General features: G+C 47.2%; 2 protein-coding genes across 2 annotated transcripts in view; one reads left to right on the top strand and one right to left on the bottom strand.

Annotated features, from left to right (window-relative positions):
• The window catches only part of LOC144124250 (progranulin-like), a 343,413-nt gene that overhangs the window by 90,701 nt on the left and 230,640 nt on the right, over window positions 1-22,072 (bottom strand). The window lies entirely within an intron of this gene.
• LOC144125396 (uncharacterized) overlaps window positions 10,007-22,072 on the top strand; it is a 52,918-nt gene continuing 40,852 nt past the window's right edge. The window contains exon 1 of the mRNA XM_077658747.1: window positions 10,007-11,972. Within this exon, the coding sequence (XP_077514873.1) occupies window positions 10,929-11,972 (1,044 nt within the window). The 5' untranslated portion in view covers window positions 10,007-10,928. The remainder of the gene's footprint in view (window positions 11,973-22,072) is intronic.

Here is a 22,072-nt window from a genome sequence, read left to right as displayed (position 1 = left end):
CCAAAAAAAGATGTGAAACACAGATTCTGATGCAACGGAGTCGTCAGATCACGATGTTAACTCCTAGCCCTAATAACTATTTTTCATGGTTAGGATACGTATAGTTACCATTTCCAGCTAGAACTGTAGTGAAAACAACTTGAAGCGAACCTCACAGGAACCATTGAAGTTGTGTAACGCTGCTCGTCCAGAGAGATTCAATTGGAAGTCTGACTCAGTGGATGGCGGCCTTTTTGCGCATCTTACATCCTGTGGCCTTCTTGTCACTTTTGCATGCAATAAACATGACTTAGTGAATTATACGATCTTAGCCCAAAACCAGCTCTGTGTAGAATAAGTGAGGATAAACAATTTATAATAAAAAACCTAACTATAGAACCATTGCATAATGTTAAACGTGAGTGTGAGCAAAACGATCACAATTTTGCAGCAGGCAGCGACATGCGACGGCACTAACGCCACTTTTAGATTTGCGCTTTTATAAATACACCTTCACATATCAGTGTGCACCGCAACAACAAAAAAGAAATAACGCACTGCATAAGTCTAACAGGCAAGAAAAACACAAACGTAAAACATGCATGCTAGTAAATGAAGTTCTCGAATTGAACGGTTTCTCTATAGACAGAAGCAGGCTTACAGATTTCTAGTAACGGCAGGTTGGACTAGGAAAGGGAGGCCTTATGGAGAAAAAACATTTTGGAGGGTCGAGTATAGCCAGTGTTTTCTGAATCAGCATCAGCATCAGTTAATCCTTTCACCAGTGAGGGCTTCTATAGTTGGGCCATAGCCTGCTTTGACTGCGGGTAACATCCACTGTGGTCAGTGGCGATGTATATACGTTCAATGAAATGATGGCATCAAGGCAATAAAGTAAATATATTTGGGTGTTACCCCTGTTCACTTTTATAGTACACAAAAAGCTACAGCGCAAAGATGAAACGCATTTTTGAAACATGTGGGGCCCTGACAAAAAATAGAAGGCTGAAGCTTTTTGGGCTAGTCGGTGCTATTAAATCTGAAAGGTCTATGCACCTGCACTGCACGCCGCCGGTGGCGCTATCAAAGAACGATTTCGTTGAACGGCACAGTTCAACACCACAGTCATGAGAGAGCAGGCGGCAGGGTGGATTGACTTATGTATATATCAGTTGTGCCATGACTATTGTTAGCAGTTACCGCATGTCTGCACGATTTCCTTTTGTTGGCTTTAAAAATAAATATAATAAATATTGCTCCTTCTGGTAATAAATGCGTTAAGTCAGAAAAATGCATCCATGTTTGTCTGCTTGTTGCCTGTATCTGCTTAGCAATGTGCTTAGCACTATATCTTGCGACAGAAGGCGTGTCTTTAAGCATGTGTAAAGCTCTGAAAATGGCGGATTGAGACCCAAGTCGAGGTGAGGTCTTCAACTGCCTCCAGACGTTTTGTTGAGGGCGCCTCAGATGGCCCTATTGCCCGAGAATATGAGACCGAGAGGTCCCCAAGAGTTGTACCTAGATGAGTAATAGTACACTCGAACCAGGCATATCCAACATTCTCGGACAAAAATGTTGAAAATTGGAAAATTGTAAGGTACTGTTATGGAAATATTGAAGGTAATGGTCCATTCTTCCGTTACGTAGCAAAACTTTCTTTTAGAGTGTTTCCATCGGTCGCATCGAATAGTTAAGACTGCCATAGAAAACCAATGGGGAGAGCGTTTCGCGATAGAAAAAAAATGTTAATAAATAAAAAAAGCAAGGCAGCCGTCGGGTGACCTGCGGATATATTGATTGTTAAAGTGAAATCTTACATTATATGAAAAAATTGCTTTCACTAACTGTTTCCGTCTCACAAATGCTTTTGTCCAGAGTTGTCGGATATCGATATATCGAAATGAGAGGGAATTTCAATTCAATTCAATTATTTTTTTTTCATGGAAAGGGGCAGCTGGGGCAAAAGACTGGCTTGCCTGACGAAGGCCTTGACACACATGTACAGCCCGCAAGGCAGTGGGAAAACATAAAAAAAACGAAAACAAATATTAATGGTACACATCAGTTCAATCATGATACAAGTTATGGAAAAGAGGACGAATATGTAGTTTATAACACAATGATGCACCAAACGATTTTAAAGCACTCGCTTTTCTACATATATCGTTCACAGAACATACAACGCAGTTAAAATGAACTCAGCATACATAATCATCAAACTAAGCAGCAAGATAGAACACGCACAGCAACATGTAAGAAAATCGATAGTGAAATGTTATAGAAATTGAATATTACTGCTTATCAAATATTGTTAATGTTCTCATCGGACCACCTTGTGGAAGAACTTAAGTCAAGAGGTGGAAGTGGATTATTAATAATTGTAGGAACTTGGTAACGTAGTGTCTGTTTACCGTAATTTGACCGGATTTTAAGAACCAGTTTTCTTTGCGTTCTGAAGTGGTACGCTGTAGAAGAATTGTCAGGAATGGAAGCGTGTAGTTGGTTTTTTGATTATGTTTAAATAATCGAAACAAAGATACGCGATCTGCCTTCAGGATACTGTGTTTGATGAGCAGATGCATTGTTCGGAGGTTCCGTGGTCGGACGTTATATCCCTCAAATGCTCTGATTGCTTTTTTTTTTGCATCGTAATTAGTTTTTGATAATTACCAGAAGTCGTAGCTCCCCAGACGAGAATACAATAAGAGATTATAGGGTAAAAAAAGTGCATGATACATTGATATCTTTAGCCATGTATATAGGCATGACGCTAGCCAAACGGTAAAGGCAACCAACTATTCTGCTCAGACTGGAAGTTTCAAAATATGTCCATTCCAAAACAGTGTTGCGCTGAACCAAACACCAAGAAATTTGTGACTGCCCACTATTTAAATCACAGTGTTAGCATAATGCATATTAAACGAATGGCGTTCGATAGTGTTAATAGGCCTGAAAATTATGTAGCGAGTTTTCGAAAGATACAATGTCAGTCTGTTAGCGTGCAATCGGGAGTGAAGATTATTTAGGGACGCATTTGCCTTGCCTTCCAGTATGCACAGAGCTCGCGGTCGTTGAAAAGAAATGTTCGTGTCACCAGCGTTTATTACCATGTGTGTTGAATCTGTTACCTTAGATATATCATCAATGTAAGTTATAGATAGGAGCGGCCCTAATATTGAGCCCTGTGGCACACCTTGTGTTGGTAGCTTCTCCGAATTACTAGAGTTAATGGGAACACCCTGAAAACAGTTAGCTTTTTTAAAATAACTAGTTCGATATATCGACAAATGGATTTATAAAAATGGCCGTATAGACAGGCTTATCTGTACACAGAGGCAAGAATACACTGCACCCACGCTATAGAGACGTGGTCCTTGCAGCGGCGAGCTGCCCGTCGACGTCGTGCTGGCTGCGCACCGATAGCTATGCGCTGCTAAGCCTAACCTGCTTCGCATCAAAGCCCCAGTCACCGTTCCTTTTAATTAAATAAGAGTTTGTCATCACCGCTACCTCCACCACCGCAGCGGACGGTTATTAAGAACTAGCCACTGCCTGTTATAAGATGCATAATCCTGTTACTAGTTCACTATAAATAGAATCATCGCTGATTAAAATTAAGTTATAATTGGTTCCCGCAGCGCCTGCTGCGGCGAAGCGAACGACGCACGCCAGGGGAGTGCCGCCGCAAAGCTTTAGTTAGGTTCGCTTCACCGCATGTCAACTATGGGGCGTAGAAAATGAGCACAAGCGACTGAAGATCACCCTCAAGCACACCGCACGTTCACCTCTTGACAAGTTTTCACAGCACTAGCACTGCCAGCAGGTGCTGAAGACTGCGCGAAGCCGACCTTTCGCTGCGCGCGAGAAGTGATTGAAGAGCGCCGTTAGGAGAGGGGCCACTTGCAGGGGCGCGGCGCGCAGTTCGATATATCGAACGACTGGCGAAATCCCCGTTCGATATACTCCACGACTTTCGTGTGCTTTTTTCAAGGAGATAATTTGTGTTCGGTATGGCTAGTAATTCGAAATATCCGGGTTCGACATAACATGGCAGTGATGTAGTGGTTTATTGAAAACAATACAATATTGCCGGCCGCGGCAATGGCTATCTAATATCTTAAGCGCAAGGTGGGGCTATAGAGTGGAAGTATACAGAGGGTAGCGATAGCGAGAAAGGAGAGATGGGCGGTATACAGCTAGCTATGTACGCTATTTACAAAAGACAAAGAGTAAAAACGTCGTGTCCAGGAACATTCCGAAGCATAACTGTGCGTGAGCGACCACTTCTCATATTTACTAAAAAAAAAAACATTGTGCCTACGAAGCATCGCGCACGTAGCGTCCTGTCAGTAATTAATCGCGCATGCGGCACACTGCACTAGTAGCCGCGGGTGGGGCGCCTGGCTGCATGCATATCGCTCGAAGTAGCACACACGACCGTTTACGTCACGTATATATGCCGCGCGCTACCTGGCGATTAGGCATTTCGCTTGTTTGTTTGAAACTCATTACCAAACCCTGGTCAGTCCCTAATTATGGGTTATGAGCGATGAAGGGCACCCGAGTTCAAAAATCTTGGCTTGGCTTTAACTATCTAGTTGAAGAAAAGGCGCACGCTTTAAGTTGAGGTACCTCGAGAGCTCTTCCGTTGTAAACGTATACCCCGGTCGCCACCGTCGAAAATGCTTCGAATACATATATAGCGGCGTGAGTTCTCGCTTATCTCCCAAACACGAAGTCAGGACGGACATGTGAGATCTGAGCTTATAATAAACTGCACATCTCCAACCGAAAACTTTAATTTTAACCCAACGTTTCGAAGCCGACTCGGCTCCTTCATCAGGGGTGACTGAGGGCAGTAGCTAGCGTCTCTAAGTATGGAGGGGAGGAGGGGATCAAAGGAACGAAAACTGTGATGCGAAAGGCGTGAGGGAGGGTGCGGAAGGGGGGGGGGGGGGGGTTAAGGCTGTTAGTCTCGTTGTCGCACTGTGGGGAGGCGTTCAATGGCGACTTTTTACTTTTTTTTCTTCGTTGAGTTGATGAGCGAAGTCCCTGGGCATATACTGGGGACAGGTTTCCTTTTGTGCGGTTGATGTTGTTCGGGGTGGTTTGGATGTGCCAGGATTCCAGGAGGAGCCTATAGCGGTAATTTGTTTCGGTTCCGAGGATGCGGGTTTCTTCGAAGTTGTTTCTATGGTCTGAGTCCTCGGAATGTTCGGCTACAGGATTGCTCTTTCTTGCGAACTTGCGGACGTCGTTTCTATGTTGCCGAATTCTTTCTTTGAAATTTTTGCTTTCGCCGATGTAGCTTGCGTCGCAGTCGGCGCAAAGAATTTTGTAGACAAAGCCTTGGGCTCTTCCTCTCCGCGGCCGGTCTTTGGGAACAGGTAGGCAAAGCGCAACAGTGTTTGTGGGCTTGTGCGCAACCTGGAGACCCTTTTTTTCAGGATTCAGGCGATGGTTTCGCCGACAGCTCCGACATAAGATAAAGTGACGCATGTGGTAGTGTTTTTCACGTCGAATGGCTTTTTGAATAACGTTTTTTGGGTAGCCGTTCATGATGAGTTCTTTGAATATCGTGCGTTGTTCTTTTTTTCTTGCAAGTTGTTTCTGTCAAAAAAAGTTTCCTGCGTGGCGACCTTTCCTTCTACATGTGGAAGCAGCGCATGCGTTTCGACAGAGGTTGTTTCTTCTCCTGAAGGGGAAGCTCGGAGGCAAGTACCAGCTGGTTCGACTTGCAGAAAACGCAGCTCTTGGCAGTCCTTCTAAGCTGCCATGCAGGACAGAAGATGTAGGTCGTACCAAGGGTGTAAGAATATAATCTTTGGGGCTTAAAACCACACTTCGTGAGGCTTCCTATTTCATCTGCCAGAAATGCCAGCGAACATTCCCGCTCTAAAGTAGCAAGTCGCAGGGGCGGCTCGGCCATCAGCTGCCGGCATGCAATAGTTGCACAGGAACACTGGCACCAGCCGACGACGACTTCACTTGGTAGCATCTGGAGCAGGATATCGCACAGCATCGCAGAAAATGACTTGCTCCCTTCCAAAGTCTCCAGTCGTCGGATACTAACGAGGACTCGGTCACAGAGCTTGCGAAGCGCCGTGGTGTCGTTCGGTGAAAAAATGGGAGGTCCCCGATGGCTGAAGTAGCGTCTCCTTTCACAAAAAAAGCTGCAAATAATGCAACTTATCAGTAGTGCATGAGCCCACTTTTATGGTGGATCATGTGTTTAAAGGAATCCCAAAATTCGTTCCATCCGCACAAGCTTCAAAAAAAAAAAAAAGGCGATAAGCAGCTGGGCTAACATGGCTCTGGTTCTTCCAGGAGAAGCAGCGAAGTCTCGAGTATGCCTACTTCCAGTAGCTGTGACGTCATCGTTGCCGAGAGACACTTGTGTTGACTGCGAAGATTGGTCGGCGTGCGCGTTGCGCTGTCTTCGCGTCTGAATGACTGCCGCGTACTTCGCTTCAAAAGTTGCGTCATCAGAGATTTACTCTTCAAGATATTCGTTAATCTTCTCGTTGGTCGCCTTGAGTCGCTCGTATACACTCCAGGGACGCCGCTAGTTGGTCAACTGTCGCGATATTCGAAATCACCAGCACGTTCGCCTCGTTGATCAGCCGGCGCTTCTGCGCCCGCCGAGCCGTATACGGTTAGATTTCAGTATCACCATGTATGGCAGATGACCACACTCGTATCATCCAGGTCAAGACTGTGTACACTCTAAACAAAAATAAAATTATTAAAAAGGGAGTAAGATGCCCTCTAGCGCACACAATATTATAAAAAGGTATAAAAAAGGATAGGACAGCTCACTCCCTTTTTACTCCCATATTTCTGCTTAGAGTGTAGAACGGCGGTTTTTGGCATCACTTAGACTTTATAATCTGCCTCCTGTCGGCAGGAGGCAAATGGGAGCTTTAAAGGGACGCTGAGGAGAAATAGAAGTTGGCCTGTATAGATACGGACCCGCCGCGGTGGCTCAGTGGTTAGGGCGCTCGGCTACTGATCCGGAGTTCCCGGGTTCGAACCCGACCGCGACGGCTGCGTTTTTATGGAGGAAGAACGCTAAGGCGCCCGTGTGCTGTGCGATGTCAGTGCACGTTAAAGATCCCCAGGTGGTCGAAATTTTTCCGGAGCCCTCCACTACGGCACCTCTTCTTTCACTCCCTCCTTTATCCCTTCTCATACGGCGCGGTTCAGGTGTCCAACGATATGTGAGACAGATACTGCGCCATTTCCTTTCCCCAAAAACCAATTAAAAAAAATAGATACGGCGCGTTCTAATAGTAGAGTGACAACTCTCACCGAAAACAGATATTTTATAAGCTAGAAAAGCCCAAAGAACGAAGTACAGGTGTCGCCATCACCGGCGTCGATTTCACAAGTAAACTCCGTGCGCGACAAGAAATTTTTAGTCGCGGATCCCAGAGGCTACGCTACACCGCCACTCACTTCCAAACGGCGGTGGCTCGTCCTTTTCGGTAATGACATGAATACGTTGAATTGACTGGCGGGAAGATATACATGTGCGGGACCAACGTCAACAAAGCCAGAAAGAATCAGAGAAGCAAATTTTGCGGAGAATAATAATGGAATAAAGTTGTCCTAGCTGTCCCTTTATGCTGAGATGCCCAGCCTGCGATGGCGTGCCGAACTTTTAGCGCGAGCGCATGCAGCCGCTCTTCTGAAAGCGGGGTGTCTTTCTAGCCATAGTGCGGCGGTGTGCTAGCATCAAATATTCAACAAATGGAAAGATGCACCGGAACGAAACGCAAAAGCTTTTAAGGGGCCGCTCACCACCCTTCGGCTGAAAACAACAGGTAGGTTAAACCAAGTAGACGTGTGAAAGCTGGTGTGCATTCTTCAAGTGGAGAGGGCACTTAAGCTCCGCCTTAAGGGTGTGACATGAGCTCCTTAGTGTGTTAATGCCCATATATGCATAATTGGTCATTCTCTACTTAACATTCATAGATGGCGGCGAGTCCTCATACAATTTAAGCTACCAGCGCAGTGGCGCAGCGGTTAAGAGATGCGCCACTGCATTGGCAGGTGGCTGTGTCTATCACTGTCACCCGTAGGGATTCTGCGACCCTTGTTGCTTTTCCCGAAAAACGTGGGTCTGTCATACATCGCGCCAAAATACATGCGCTTTCAAGAAGCTTGCAGGCAAAGCAACCGCTCCAGTGCCCGTAAGTCACCGAAATAGCCCAAATTTGTTGGGCCACAGAGCCGAGGGTATAACGGCAGTTTCGGAATTCTGAAAACTGATATGCATATTACTTACGGAGGGCTACACACCTCTGAATAATTAAGGACCCTAACAGTAATGGTGAAAAAGTTAAAATACTCAGTATTAATTAACCAGCCGGATAGTTAGCACGTCTTACCTGCATTCTGATGTACTACACCGCTGACAACGCTATGCAAAAAAAAACGCTCTTTTAACTCAAAAATACGAACATATAGGATATAGGAGCATAAGCTGAAAGGAATAAATGTACATGTCACAAAAAGAAAGAGGCCGGACGGCCGACTTCTCATCCTCTTCAAAAACCCGCAGTTGTTTATATAGATATATAAAAAAAATCACAGAAACCGCCTCAAAGGCCAGAAAAGAAGAAAAAAGTAATGGCAACAAAGAAAAGAGAGCTATGGTTGCCTAGTCGATAACGCATGGGCGTCGCCGTACAAACACCAGAGGGGGCGCTTGACGACCCGCACATTATGGCCCCCACTGGCCGCACCTCGCTGTGTGATCAAACAGCGGAAGAAATACGCGGTCTCTTTTCAGGCTTTCAGCTGCGTCGCTTGTGGGACCGGACTGTTTGGTTTCGGGGGAGAAAAATATAATGGCCGTCGACGAGAAGACACAAAAAAAAAATAATAAACGAAGTGGAAACATGTATAGGAGCCAAGCAAGGGGAAAGAGGAGCAGATATTTAACACTGCGTGAAAACATGCAGGTCTTTCATCGCGTGGGAGATGGGCGGGCTATGGTTTGCTCCAACTTCAGCTGTTGTAGAAGTGGCATGCTCGAGTGAAGATGTTTTTTGTTTCTTTTTTGTTTTCCGGTGGGGCGAGGTCACTTTGGCATCCCGTGAGCATGTCATCACCTGTCCTTTACGAGTATCGGCGTAATCTGTGTAATCTCGCACGTATGTTGTGCTCGTCTAAGGACAGTTCAACGTCGCAAAAGCATGCGGTGTTTTTTTTTTTTGTCGATGCTCTTTTTTATGTGTTGATTCATAAGTGACCGTGTGCCTTGACAATATGCTCGCGGTTGTTGCACACAGAAAAATAAGTTTTCTATGCAGCGATTTTAATTTACTGCAGCATGGGCTGTGTACTCTAGGTCACTGCCTGCCCAATCCCGGCTAGCCCGACCTTTCCCTCAACTGTGTCGTATCTGCCCACTCTTCTTTCTGTGCTGCATGCACTTCATATTTTGCGTATTCACCAAGCCATTCTTCGTCAGTCCGAGGCCTCTAGATTTAACTCTTGCAGCGTCCTTTTTGCGTCACGAATTTCATTCATGGTGTCGGAGCCCACCCAGACGGAGCGGTACGTAGCGCACTGCGGTGCCGAAGTGGCCCGCGCCGAACTTCCGACAACGAGTGCGCAGCCAGCGCTGCTGCGTCGTTCGGCCGTCGGTGCCTGCATCCCATAGCACTAAAGGGCGGCGCGGCGCGTGCCGCCGCCACCACCGCAGCCCGAGCTGTTTTTTCTCCTCCTTTCTTGCTGCGTCTCCTTCTTATATTTGCTCCCTCTCCTGAAAAACCCAATGGCATTGTGTGGCGGCGCCTTCAATCCCGCCCTTTCAGCCACTCGACATGATTGGCCCCGCCGACCCGGTGACGTCAGAGGCGACCGGCTCCCGACGGCTGAACAGGCCAATAACAAAGCGACGCTCCAAGAGAATCAATCTGCGCGCGCGGCGCGGCCGAGGGGGAGAGAGCGGCGCGAATCTCGCCGGATTCCGCGTTTGTTTTCGCCTCCGACGGCGACGCCGCGTGTTTTTTTTACTCCCTTTTCTCTCCTCTTGAGCGGGGATCCCTGGCTGCCGCTGCCTCGGTGGCCGCAGCAGCAGCCGGCGTCGGCGGCGCCGGTGGTGGCAGTGGCACGAGCGCTGCGCGCGTCGGGGGGTTGCCTCTTCCTCTTTCCCCCACCTCTTCTTCTCCCCTACCGAGTGGCTGTGAACTGACGCCGGGATGTTGACTACTCGCACACGTCGTCCGCCGGCTCCTCTCCGCGGGCGCTCTACTCACGCCGGTCGCGTGCCCCTTCAGTTCTTGACTCGCTGAGCGCACACACTCGCGCTCGTGCGCAGCTGTGGTGATCGCGATCGCGGCAACCACCGTCGTCTTTTGATTGTTCGCTCCGAGACTCGAGAGGCAACCGGCGACGCTCCAGCCCAGATCTGGCATGAGCGACACCTTCAGCTGCTCGCTGGCGACGACAGTGACTCAGCCGCGGTTCAACGCCCCCGCGGCCGCCTGACGCTTCCATCCCGTTGCTGACGCCGCGGCCTCGACCCGAGGACTACGAGGCTGGGGCGCAGCGTGGACCCAGCGCCTCCTCTTGCGTGGTGTGTGCTGTTCTTGATTCTCTAGTGCGCGGATCCCGCGTGGCGGGAGCCCCCTGTGCAAGGCGTCAAGATTGCGTCCTACCCCGCCTCCGTTGTGTCGGCCGCGTTCCCGTTCGCGGGCTTCGACTACCGCTTCCCGTACGGAGCGCTGCCTCCGGCCGCGGCGCCCCGGGACTCCGGCGCGCCGCATGGGCTGCCCCTGTCTCTCCTGGACAGGGGTCCCATCGGCGAGCTGGCACGCTCGTCCATCCCGCCCAGCTCCAGCGGAGGCCCGTCGTCGCTCCGTCCGCCTCTGTCGTCGGCGCCTCCTTCTTCTTCGTCCTCTTCTTCGTCCGCGGACTCGCACGTCAAGCGTCCCATGAACGCCTTCATGGTGTGGTCTCGTGCCCAGCGGCGCAAGATAGCTCTGGAGAACCCCAAGATGCACAACTCCGAGATCTCCAAGCGGCTGGGCACCGAGTGGAAGCACCTGTCCGAGTCCGACAAGCGGCCCTTCATCGAGGAGGCCAAGCGACTCAGGGCGCTGCACATGAAGGAGCACCCGGACTACAAGTACAAGCCGCGCCGCAAGCCCAAGAGCATGCTCAAGAAGGACGCGCACCACCACCGGTTTCCTTTCGCCCTCCCCTACATCCCGGGCCCGGGCGACTATCTAGGCCTGGGCCTGCCGCGCTCCCTGTTCTCGCCGCACCCGCGGATCGCCATTCCGTTTCCCCAGCACCCGGCAATCTCCTCGATGCATCCTTCGCCGTCTCCGCCGTCGCAGGCCCGCTCCTCTTCGCCCAGGTCGTGCCATGCGGAAGAGAACAACAACCGGCCGCCTTCGTGCGAAGACGTCATCGGCTCCGGAGGCCGCAAGCTGAGTTCTCCGTCCCCGCTGCTGGCCGCCTCCTCGTCGTCACCTCCGGCCTCGTCGGCGTCCACGACCCCGACATCTGACCCCGCGGCGCCCCCCGCGTTCAAGGCGTTCCTGCCGCCCTCGTACGCGTCGCCGTACGGTCCGACGTCGTCGTCGGCCGCCGCCGCCGCCGCAGCAGCATCATTCTACTCTGCAGCTGGACTGTCGTACCTGATGCCGTGCGGTTGCGGCTCGCCGTACGCCGGGGGCGCGGCGGACCCCAACTGTCGGCAACACCTGGGGCCTCCGCCGGTGCCGTCGGTGCCCGTTTCGTCGTCATCGTCGTCGTCGTTCTTCGCACTCAGCCCGTTCCTAAAGTCCGTGGAGTCCGGCCTGCCTCCGGGCTATGCAGGCCACGTGGCTGCGGCGGCCGCGGCCGCTGCGGCAGCGGGCTCCCTGCTCGATGACCCGCAGTCCCTGTCCACGGTACCTTCGGCGGCTGCACACCTGCTTGGCCTCTACTCGTCCCTGGCCAGGCCCAAGCCTCACGACGCCCGGCTCGAGGTAAGAACTCCTCCCCTTGCACCCACGTGGTTTGATCATTGTCGTATAGGACGCAATATCTTCCCCAATTGCAATCTTCCCGCCACCGCCCACAGGGCCCATGCTGGCCATCACTTCCCATCTGAATTCATGGTGTCACTAAACGCCATTCCTCTACTCCGTTGTTGAAGGAGAACTATAGAGATACCTGGTGTCACTGGCGGGTCTGTTACGCCTTCAACAAGGCAGGCCACCGCATCGTGTCTCATCCCTGAACTCAACCTCTCACGCACCTTCCGGTTGGACTTCGCAGCACATTCAATCGCCGCAGAGCTGGCTGCCCTACACCTGGCAGCACACATTCTCCAGTCCTTTCAGACGCCACTTCCTATCGCAATCCTTACGGATTCTAGGCCTGCCCTCTTAAGCTTTAGTCGCCCTAGAAACCAACCTCACACAGCAATCGCTCTCGAATTCATACTACTTGCCCTCGATGACAATGACACCCAGTTGTCTTTTCACTGGATCCGCTCGCGCATTGGCGTACGAAGAAATCATCAGGCTGACACCTTGGCCAAAGATGCACATAGTGCCAACCCCTCTGTTTCCAAAGCAAATCTATCGTTTTGTATACCACTCAGCTAGAATATCTTCGGGCTCGCTTTTCAAGACCCTCCCCACAAGTGGTCTCAATATACGCGAACGCTCGCCACTTCTAATACTTTGCACTGGCTGGTGCTAGACTGGATCCAGATGATTCTGTCTAGGAAAAGTCTGTATACCCCTAACCGCACAACCTGTGGTGACAGAGAAACTCTAGACCATCTATTCCTCACCTGTCCCACTTATTAACGACTAGAGACGCACTCTCGTCAAGGGTTATTGTGATGATATAGGACTCACTGCCGGCATAGAGTCACAGCTTCTTCACCCTTTTAAGTCTCAGCTAACGGCCCTACAGCGCCTAGTGGAGTATTTGGACGCTACGGGTTTGTCCTCTGCTCTCTAATATCTCTGTTAGGCTACCACCCTTGCCTTCGGTGGTCTTACCTAGCCTTACTTACCCCCTACCTTCCCAATTCCTAAACCACACCACCTTCTACCTATACCCTATCTACGGATGCCGAGCAGTGTTCCCCAGAGGGGTCAGCAGAATATAGCATCCGTATCCAATCCCCAAAGAAAACGAAGACTAATACGATTAATAGCGTTCGTAGTTACTCTGAACGTCAATGGTAAAACGGAGAGAAACGCCGTTCTGGAGACATCCTTTCTCTGACTGATAACCTTTGTATACGCACAATAGCGGATTTCGAAGAAGAGCGATTAGGGTGGTATCAAAGGAGAATAGTGCGTATTAAACCAAAGCATGCACTCTTTTGCACATTAAAACTTTAACCCTTCGAACTTCTAGAATGGGCTATTTATCGGCTATTCTTTGGGGTGATTGTTCAATGGCTCTTAATAGGTGGAGATTAAGCAACTAGTTATACAGCGATGTCATTTCACGGGCACTATTATTGATGTGAACTTCATCACCGGCGGTGTTATGGTCGACTGCATGCGTGCAAAACACTGGCCTCTTCCACCGCTTTCAAAATAACTCCACCTTCCACCACAGTTATCGTGCAAATACATCTAAATGAATTAATTCGTTCATTTATTCATTCAATTTGCATATTGCGTGTTCGTGCTTCGCTTCATATACAGCTTTTCATACAAGCTCAGTATTGCGATCACTGGCGCATGAAAGCGGGTGTCCGCAAAACATACCGCACCAAAACGGGCCACCGAGAGCGGGCTATGAAAACACCAACGAGAAAGGCCCAGAGGCCGCTGTCCTGAACGGCGACACGTATATCTATGAAGCGATATACGCGGCGTTTCAGCGAACGCTTTCAAAATTTTACTTTTTAGTGTAAAAATATGGCTTTTGCGGCATAGTATCACCACTGTTGGCGGACACAAGAAAACCGGTTAATCGTCTTAAGCAGTAAGCTGGTCAACTGTTTTTTTAATAAACGTTCTAACTAGTAGAGGTAGGCGCCTAATTGCAGTAAGAGATTTGTAGCCGGTCGTTAGTAACAGCCATATCAGTTATTATAATTTAGAAAACGCGATTGCCCTTGGCGCTGTGGCTCGACAAATTTTGGCTTTTTCAACTAGTTACTTGCACTGGAGGGGTTCCTTTGCCTGCATTTCTTTCGGAAGTACATGTATTTTCGCAAGTTGCAGCCAAATTTTGTCGAGCCACAGCGGCGAGTGTATCGCGTTTTCGAAATTCTAAAAAGTAATATGGCTATTACTATCGACCGGCTACAGATCTCTAATTGCAACCAGTTTCCTATCTGTGGTAGTTAAAAAGTCACTTATCAAAAATTAGTTAATCAGATTGCTACCTAAGACAGTTCACCGGCTTCCTGGTGTCCGCCAACACTGGTAATACTGTGCCTAAAAAGCCATATTTTTGCTTCGAAAAGCCTATTTTTGAAAACTTGTGAGTCTTCCTTGAAACACCTGGTATAATATGCACCTCTATATATGTCCAATATCTATAAAAAGAATATGTTGACTTCAGTGCAGCATCCTTGACCAAGAGCAAGGTTTGAAGGTCTATTTTCAAGACAAGAGCCCCTCTATGAAACTTAGTTGGAACCCTTGAGAGGACGCTACCCATTTGAATCGTTCGAAAAAGAGCAGCAGCTGTTGTATACCGACTAACCCTTCTCGAATTACAAGTGCGTTGTACCGCTGTGTGTCTATACCATACACCGCGGAAGAAAGGCCAAGTTGCCTCGAAACTCACTATTGTTCCCTGCCTCGGGATCCAAATCCTCACAGATGCTGACACTGCATGCGTGGTTTGGAAAGTGTGTAACTATATAGTTATGAGAATGTGAAGCTTTATTATGCCTGTCTAGAGCTCTGTCTCTACTCCTGTCTTGTAGCCATTTCTGTTCTTTCATTCCCTCCTCTTCACCCCTGTCGTGGAGTGAGTGAGTGAGAAACATCTATTACTTAGGGGTAGGGGGTACATGTTGCGGGACTGGGAGTGCATGGCTGTCTTCGCATTGTCTCTCTTCGGTAAGCTAGCTTACTGCTAAAGTGAAATCGAATTGAAGCAAGAAAGGCGGCGGTTCGATCCATAGTACAGTGAGCGCCCGAAGGCAGCTGTCGGTTGTTGCGGCTTTCCTATAATGTAGGGATACGTACTCTTCTGCGTACGTCTGCGTTCGTCTTCTGCTGGAGACGAGCTCGAAACGTGCGCTCGTGAAGGATGGGCGCTGTTGTCGCTGGCTGATCTTCGGTTGGTTGGAAGCCCACAACCCCCGATAGGGGAGGGCCAAACCACGTAGTGAATGAGCAGGCATTCTAGGCGATAACTTTGCAATATTACTAGGTCTTTTCTTTTTCGTTCTTCCTTCTTTTCTTTCTTTTTCCTTCTTAAGCCATAGACCTTGCTTCATTAATACACGCCGACTTTATGCGAGTTTCGTAGGTGCGGAGGGAAAGTCACGAGTATAACTGCGTCGTGATTTTAAAGTAGTAGAGACGTCACATCAATAGGTTGCATCTTTTCCACTTCGAACGCGGGGCAGTACTGCAGTAATCCTCGTACGTGTTGTGTTATCTGCCAATGCGCTTTAGATTTCTTAATATCACGAAAGTTCTACGACATAGTTTCGGTTTGTACCACCGCGGTTTTGAGTCTCGGTAATATGTCACTGCTGGGGGACACAACAATGCCTCCGTTTATTTTTTTATTTTTATCACGACCAGAGCAGCCTCCGCACGTGCAGCGCTCCACTGTCGGGAGTCGAATATTCAGCCTATACCATGCCATTCAGACGGGCGCAGCTGACGTAAATTCGGAAAGCATTCTGCGTTGTATAGATGCCCCTTGCGACAGAACCTGAAAATTGACCAAGCTCGATTGTATGCGTGCTTTAAAGTGAAAACGAAATGTGTTTTAAGCGTTGCTTGTCGTGCCTGTACGCCTCATTTTACACGCGTAAAATATTCGGCGTGCTTTTATGTGGCCTTAAAGTTTGGTATATTTGCTCTTAAAAGAAAAAAAAAAGAAAGAAGCAAGCAAGCATAGAGTAGCAAATTGGCGGAGTCACTTCACATTCATTTCCTGTAGTACAAATCCAGAATTAATGCGGCCATCTATAATTTCTTTACATTTGTTCATAAAAGGTCATCGCAAGGCTTAGTCATGCGTTTGCGATATTTTATATGTTCGCAGATATTTGCGTGCGATATATATGTGCATTTTAGCCTATATGTGCACACACAATGCCCGTTGTCGTGCGCCCACCTGTTCGTCACGTCGCGTCGGCGTTCTCCAGCACTTTTGCTGCTTTGTGTGCAAACAGATCGGTGCTTTATTTTATTTTACAGTCTAAGATTTAAAATTTGTTCATGTAGCAGCAGTAAAAGACGGAGTGCAAATCACAAGGGAAAAGTTGAGGGAACAGCATTCTGGATGGTGCCGATATTGTACTAGAAGTGCTGCTATAGCGCAATTCTTAATGCCAACAAAAAGGCATTGCAAGAAATCCTTTCTATGAAGTAAAATTCCCTAGTCTCGTTGAAAGACGCTTACAAAAGTAAAAATAGAATCTTTGCTACTATAATAGTTTGAATTTATTCTACTTTTCACAATTCAAGGGTTGTCATGGTTCGGACGCAGCAGAACCATGTCACGTCCATGTCACATCTATAAAATTGTAGATGAATGCGCATAGTACAACGCGCAAGTATATACAGCTGTACCTTGTTATAACGAAGTTGAATGGGCCCGGCGATTAATTTTTTTATAGCCTCAGCTTCGTTATAGCCTGTGTTGACCGAGTTTCCAAGGGGAATCGTCATTACTTCGTTACATCCATTACTTCGTTATAAACCGTATCGTTATAACGACGTTCGACTGTATTACTTGCCGCCGTTACGCAAGCAAGACGTCGATGAACCAAAAGGAACTTTTCTAGGAAATACCAAGGAGGGATCGCTTAACGACCATTCCACTATACCACGAGAAAATGCCTATCAAAATGCACGTGAGGCAGGAGACCCATACTCTTCGTTATACCGCTGTCTGCAAGTAGCATATAGTTCCATATCATCATGTTGGGAATAGCTCGGTGTAAGAAATATTACCTCTACAGCCTCAAATTTGCCGGAGATGTTGTCCATTCAGGTAACCCCGCGTATGAATCAGTGCGAATTGTTAAGGACCTATAAGCGCGTGAAATGCAGTGGTCTAGGTCTCAAATTACTGCAAGTGAAACTAACGTGATTTGGAACAGTTTGCCAACGGAGCAACGATTACAGATAAGTAAAAATGTGCGTGAAATCAGTATTCCATGTAATCGTGGTTGATGCGGACTTTGACCAAAAAAAAATTAGAAATCGATTAAGAATAGGTGAATGTGAGAAGTTATTGGCTGTCACAGGCAGATGATATATTAGCTTATAGCAATGAACCTTAAAAAGAAAAGCGTATAATCGACGCATTTTAGTATTCACTTGTGAACCTGGAGCTTACAGGCCGACAATACGGCTAGAAATGAGAATAAAAACAGGTTAGCTAGAGATTGAAAGGAAATTGATAGACATAGCATTAAGAGGACGAAAGCAGCATACCTTACTTGCAGTGTACCTTACGTGTATTGTACTTCATTGTGAAACTGTGTAACATTTTTTTTTGTTCTGTGTGTGTTTTACACTTGGCATTGAATGTGTTTCCGTCCTGTTTGTTAAAATGACTGTTAGAATTATTATTTTCGTTTTCTTCCTTTAGAACTGATTGCATGCTTTCGCTTCCGCTTTTCTGTTTGCAATTTTTGTTTCGCAATCTTTGTGTTTGCAATTAACCCCCTACGATAATGGCCAATGGGCGCTGCAGTTAATTGTAATAAATAAATAAATAAATAAATAAATAAATAAATAAATAAATAAATAAATAAATAAATAAATAAATAAATAAATAAATAAATTCGACAGCAAATACACGTTTGCGAAATTCTAGAACGAATTAAAAAGGGGTAATGGAGCTCGGCAGGATTTAATGCGCAAAACTATCGACAGGTGGTGTCTTACAGCGATGAAGTGGAGGCGAAAAAAAAAAGAAACAGGTATGGAGGGTTGTCGAAAGCCAGACGGCGCGACGAGCTGAAGAAATTTGCTCGAATAACGTAGCAGTGGCTTGCGCAAACCACGAATAACTTGCATGTCATTGGGAGAGGCATTTGTTCATCAAATGAGTAGTAGTAGTAGTAGAAAACATTTATTCACAAAAAGGTACAATAAAGAGGAGAAAATACAGATTTTGGGGGGAGTCCTTATTTCAGGACCCCAATGTCCACCTGATGATGATGATGACTACGGCGATGATGAAAGCATAATTAATAGCTGGCTTATTTTAAGATGCTGCTGAAAAGTGATGGGAGAAAATGGAGGGTAAATAAATACCTAAAACAATTCGGCTAGATCGAAAATATCTCTGTGCGTCTAATTTATGCAGAAGACTAAAAAAAGTTGACGGAGGAATTGCGACACAAGAAATGGTCACAACAAGGGGTGACTAATGCGTGCACGGTAAACGACAAAACAAATTATAGAGCCAGAAAAATAATTTCTGAGGGTAGGTTTCCAACGCGGAAGAGACCCTCTTGCTTTAGAATGTGTTCGTTATTTAGAGAATTTAATTTACAAGAGTTACAAATAATTCACGCTTTGCTACGCTACTTCGGGTGCCTGTCAGCTGAAGATCGCATGGGTTATACTTATATTAATGTGTGAGATGAGTGGTTACTGCATATATTACACCAGGGATCAGGCCTGAGGTGCAGCCTGACCCTGACGGTCAGAGCAGAAAAGGCATGCTCTCACCAAAACACGATTTGTTCACTCTGGGTATATCACTTGGCCGCCAACTCCTATATAAACACACTTAAGGCGCGAATGACGACAAGCTAAAGAAGAAGGTTTATTACAGTGGAGAAACACCAAGAGCAGCGCCCAGCTACACTAATTCCCACCTGTATTCTAGGCAGCAGTTGCACAGATGTCCCTTTGATTGTTGATTACATAGAGCATCTGCAGTAGACGAAAAGGTTCCGTGCATAAGGAAGAACGCGTTTTTAACTCGTTTATGTCGGTCCTTTAAGTTGTCGTGTCCTTAGATGGAAGCTCTTTAGCATTCCTTTTTCACTCACACTCCCACATGTTACTGGGGTGTTTTGTGGCGGTCAGTTTTTATCGGAAACCAATACATTCCCTGAAACTTCCCTTATCCAACACTTTCCTGCAATGCAGGCGTTGTCTGAGCGCCTCCCCTGGTTGCGTGGCAGATGTGAATGTCCATTGTGTTTACTTCGTTTCTCTGTGGACTAGATACATATGCGACGTCGTAGGTATAAAAAAAAAAAACCTTCATTAATTTGTGATCACAAGCCGCGGTGGCTCAGTGGTTAGGGCGCTCGGCTACTGATCCGGAGTTCCCGGGTTCGAACCCGACCGCGGCGGCTGCGTTTTTATGGAAGAAAAACGCTAAGGCGCCCGTGTGTTGTGCGATGTCAGTGCACGTTTAAGATCCCCAAATGGTCGAAATTATTCCGGAGCCCTCCACTACGGCACCTCTTCCTTCCTTTCATCTTTCACTCCCACCTTTATCCTTTCCCGTACGGCGCGGTTCAGGTGTCCAACGATATATATGAGACAGATATTGCGCCATTTCCTTTCTCCCTAAACCAATTATTATTATTATAATTAATAATAATTATTATTATTAAGCCCCCACAAGTCCCTCACAGACTGGCAACAACTGATTTATTCGCTTTGAATTTGATGAATAACGCTGAACTGAGCAGTAAATGCTATGCGTCTAGAAGCAGGCCAGAATATACGGAATAAATGTGAATTCTTAAGGCCATTCGCTCTGCCATTTTTCGAGCGTCGTTTACAATAAAATCATACCATGACAAAAACTGCTATGTTACTCATGCAGGTTTGGCATTTTAACGCGATACCGTTAAGGGTCCTATTCATTGGAAAACCAGACGTCTCGTCGTAATGTCGTCGAAGCGAAGTCATTAAAGCAGGTGGCCCAGCTGCATGCCACCTAGTTCAGTGATGTTCTGACGTCATCACAACCTGCCCATTGTGGCAGGTGGCAACCTGAACATCGGATTGTGATCAAAGTGCCCACAGTGGCACGTGGCCGTTTAAATCGTGACTGATCGCGAGAGGCTGCTCGGGAAGAGAAAGCTGGGTCGCCCAAGGCCCAACTGTGGCTGTGCTCGAAACAGCCACCTGCCGGGACAGTGGCGCATCGCTTAGCCGCTGCACCACTGCGCCAGAAGTAGTGTGAGAGTTACTCGAGATCTACGAATGCATAGTAGAGAAGGGGCAGTTTTTATATATGGACATTAATCCAGTAAAGCTATCGCGTCATACTTTTAAGCTTGAGCTCAAGTGTCCCCTCCCATTTTTTTGACAGCTGTGATATGTTTTCAGCGGCTTTTTATATGTACGTCGTGACGCCAAGTCCAACTCTCATTCGTCACTCTTCCTTTGTTTAATGTGTCAGGTGACGAAGTTTTCTTTTTCATTTATCAGTGGAACAATTATCTGTCATACATAGCAAAATTGCTTTTAGGACTAATTAAATTAAATCAATATTAAAATAATCACTAAGAACAAAGAACCAGATGTCCTTCAAAGGAGGCCCTTCAGCCAGTCGCGTCGACCGATTTAAATGATGCTGCGGTCAGTCTACTTAACCCGTGTTTAATCCGCCTTCATCGACCACCAACTAGCAAGTCCAAAGGAATTGTCCACGACGTCATGAAAATCAGTTGACGGCATTGGCTGGAGAGCCTCTTTTGAGGCACATTTGCCGCTTCGTTTTTGAGTTGTACCCGACTATAATTTCTTTAAAAATGTGGGTATATAATTCAATTACATTACCAATTACGTCTCCCAAATAGTAATCACATTAATATACTCTATAAAAGTAATGAAACGAGTTTAAATTAATTTATAGTTTTCATGTATGCAAGGAGTACATTTGCCACGGCTCTCGTGAGCATTTAACACCCCTGTCACACGGCCAGTTTCAATCACCCTCGAGTCGAGGGTCTTCGAGATTTTCAATCGCCATCGAACTCGCCGCTGCTACACGGCAAATCTCAATGGCCATTGAAATGGTTCTCGTGTCTTACGCCACGGATGTGTGGCGCCAGAATCGCTAAATGCATACTAAATGCTGAACTACACGCATACGCGAAAGTCGTTCAAAACCCTTTTAATTGCACGTACGCGACGGACATATGCAGACCCTGCTGTAGCCACTCTAATACAAGACGAGCCAAAACCCAGCCAATCCAATTGCGTCGGAGCGCTGCTTCGTCAGGCTTAAGACCTGGGAAATCACCATGATATCTGAAAAACAAGAGCTATTTGTCTCTTGAAACCTTATGCGAGGGTAAGAATGGGCAAATCGAAGGCGAATACAACAGCTTAGAACACGATATTGCTTTGAGGGATTAGCGACGAAGCTGTTATCGCTGTGAAGCGGGCGGGCAGGGTGCCGCCATGTTGTCAACGTTAAGTACGCAAGCAACGCAAAGATTGCAACGCAAAATTAATGCGCTTAAAACAAGTGTAATATAATTTTAAAATAATTTTACAGACTGCTTGCATTAAATTTTTATGCGAATAATGTTTGTTCATGTTTTTGCACCGTGAATGTGACGTGTACGAAAGTGCGCTTGGCGCCGCTTGAAGCAACGCTAGCAACCTTGGGCAGCGCTCGAAGGCCCTCGAAATCTCGATGGAGTTCTGCGCTACTCCATTGACTCGATAGGCTATTGACTCGATCGCCATTGAAACTGCCCGTGTGGCAGCGCTCGATCGCCTTTGAGTCGATAGACTATCGGTTCGAGGGCCCTCGAAATGGCCGTGTGACAGGGGTATTAGGTTTCTTAATTTGCCGCATCGCAAAAGTAACTCAGTTTCAAAGTGCGCGTCGAATATTTTGCCAGCGCGTCGTTCCTGCTTTCGAGGTGCCCATACCAGCATATGAGAGAGCAAAGCTGTTCCGCGACAAAGAG

The sequence above is a fragment of the Amblyomma americanum genome, chromosome 3 (assembly GCF_052857255.1).
Source record: "Amblyomma americanum isolate KBUSLIRL-KWMA chromosome 3, ASM5285725v1, whole genome shotgun sequence".
Taxonomy (NCBI): Eukaryota; Metazoa; Arthropoda; class Arachnida; order Ixodida; family Ixodidae; genus Amblyomma; species Amblyomma americanum.
This window is presented reverse-complemented; position numbering and strand designations above follow the sequence as displayed.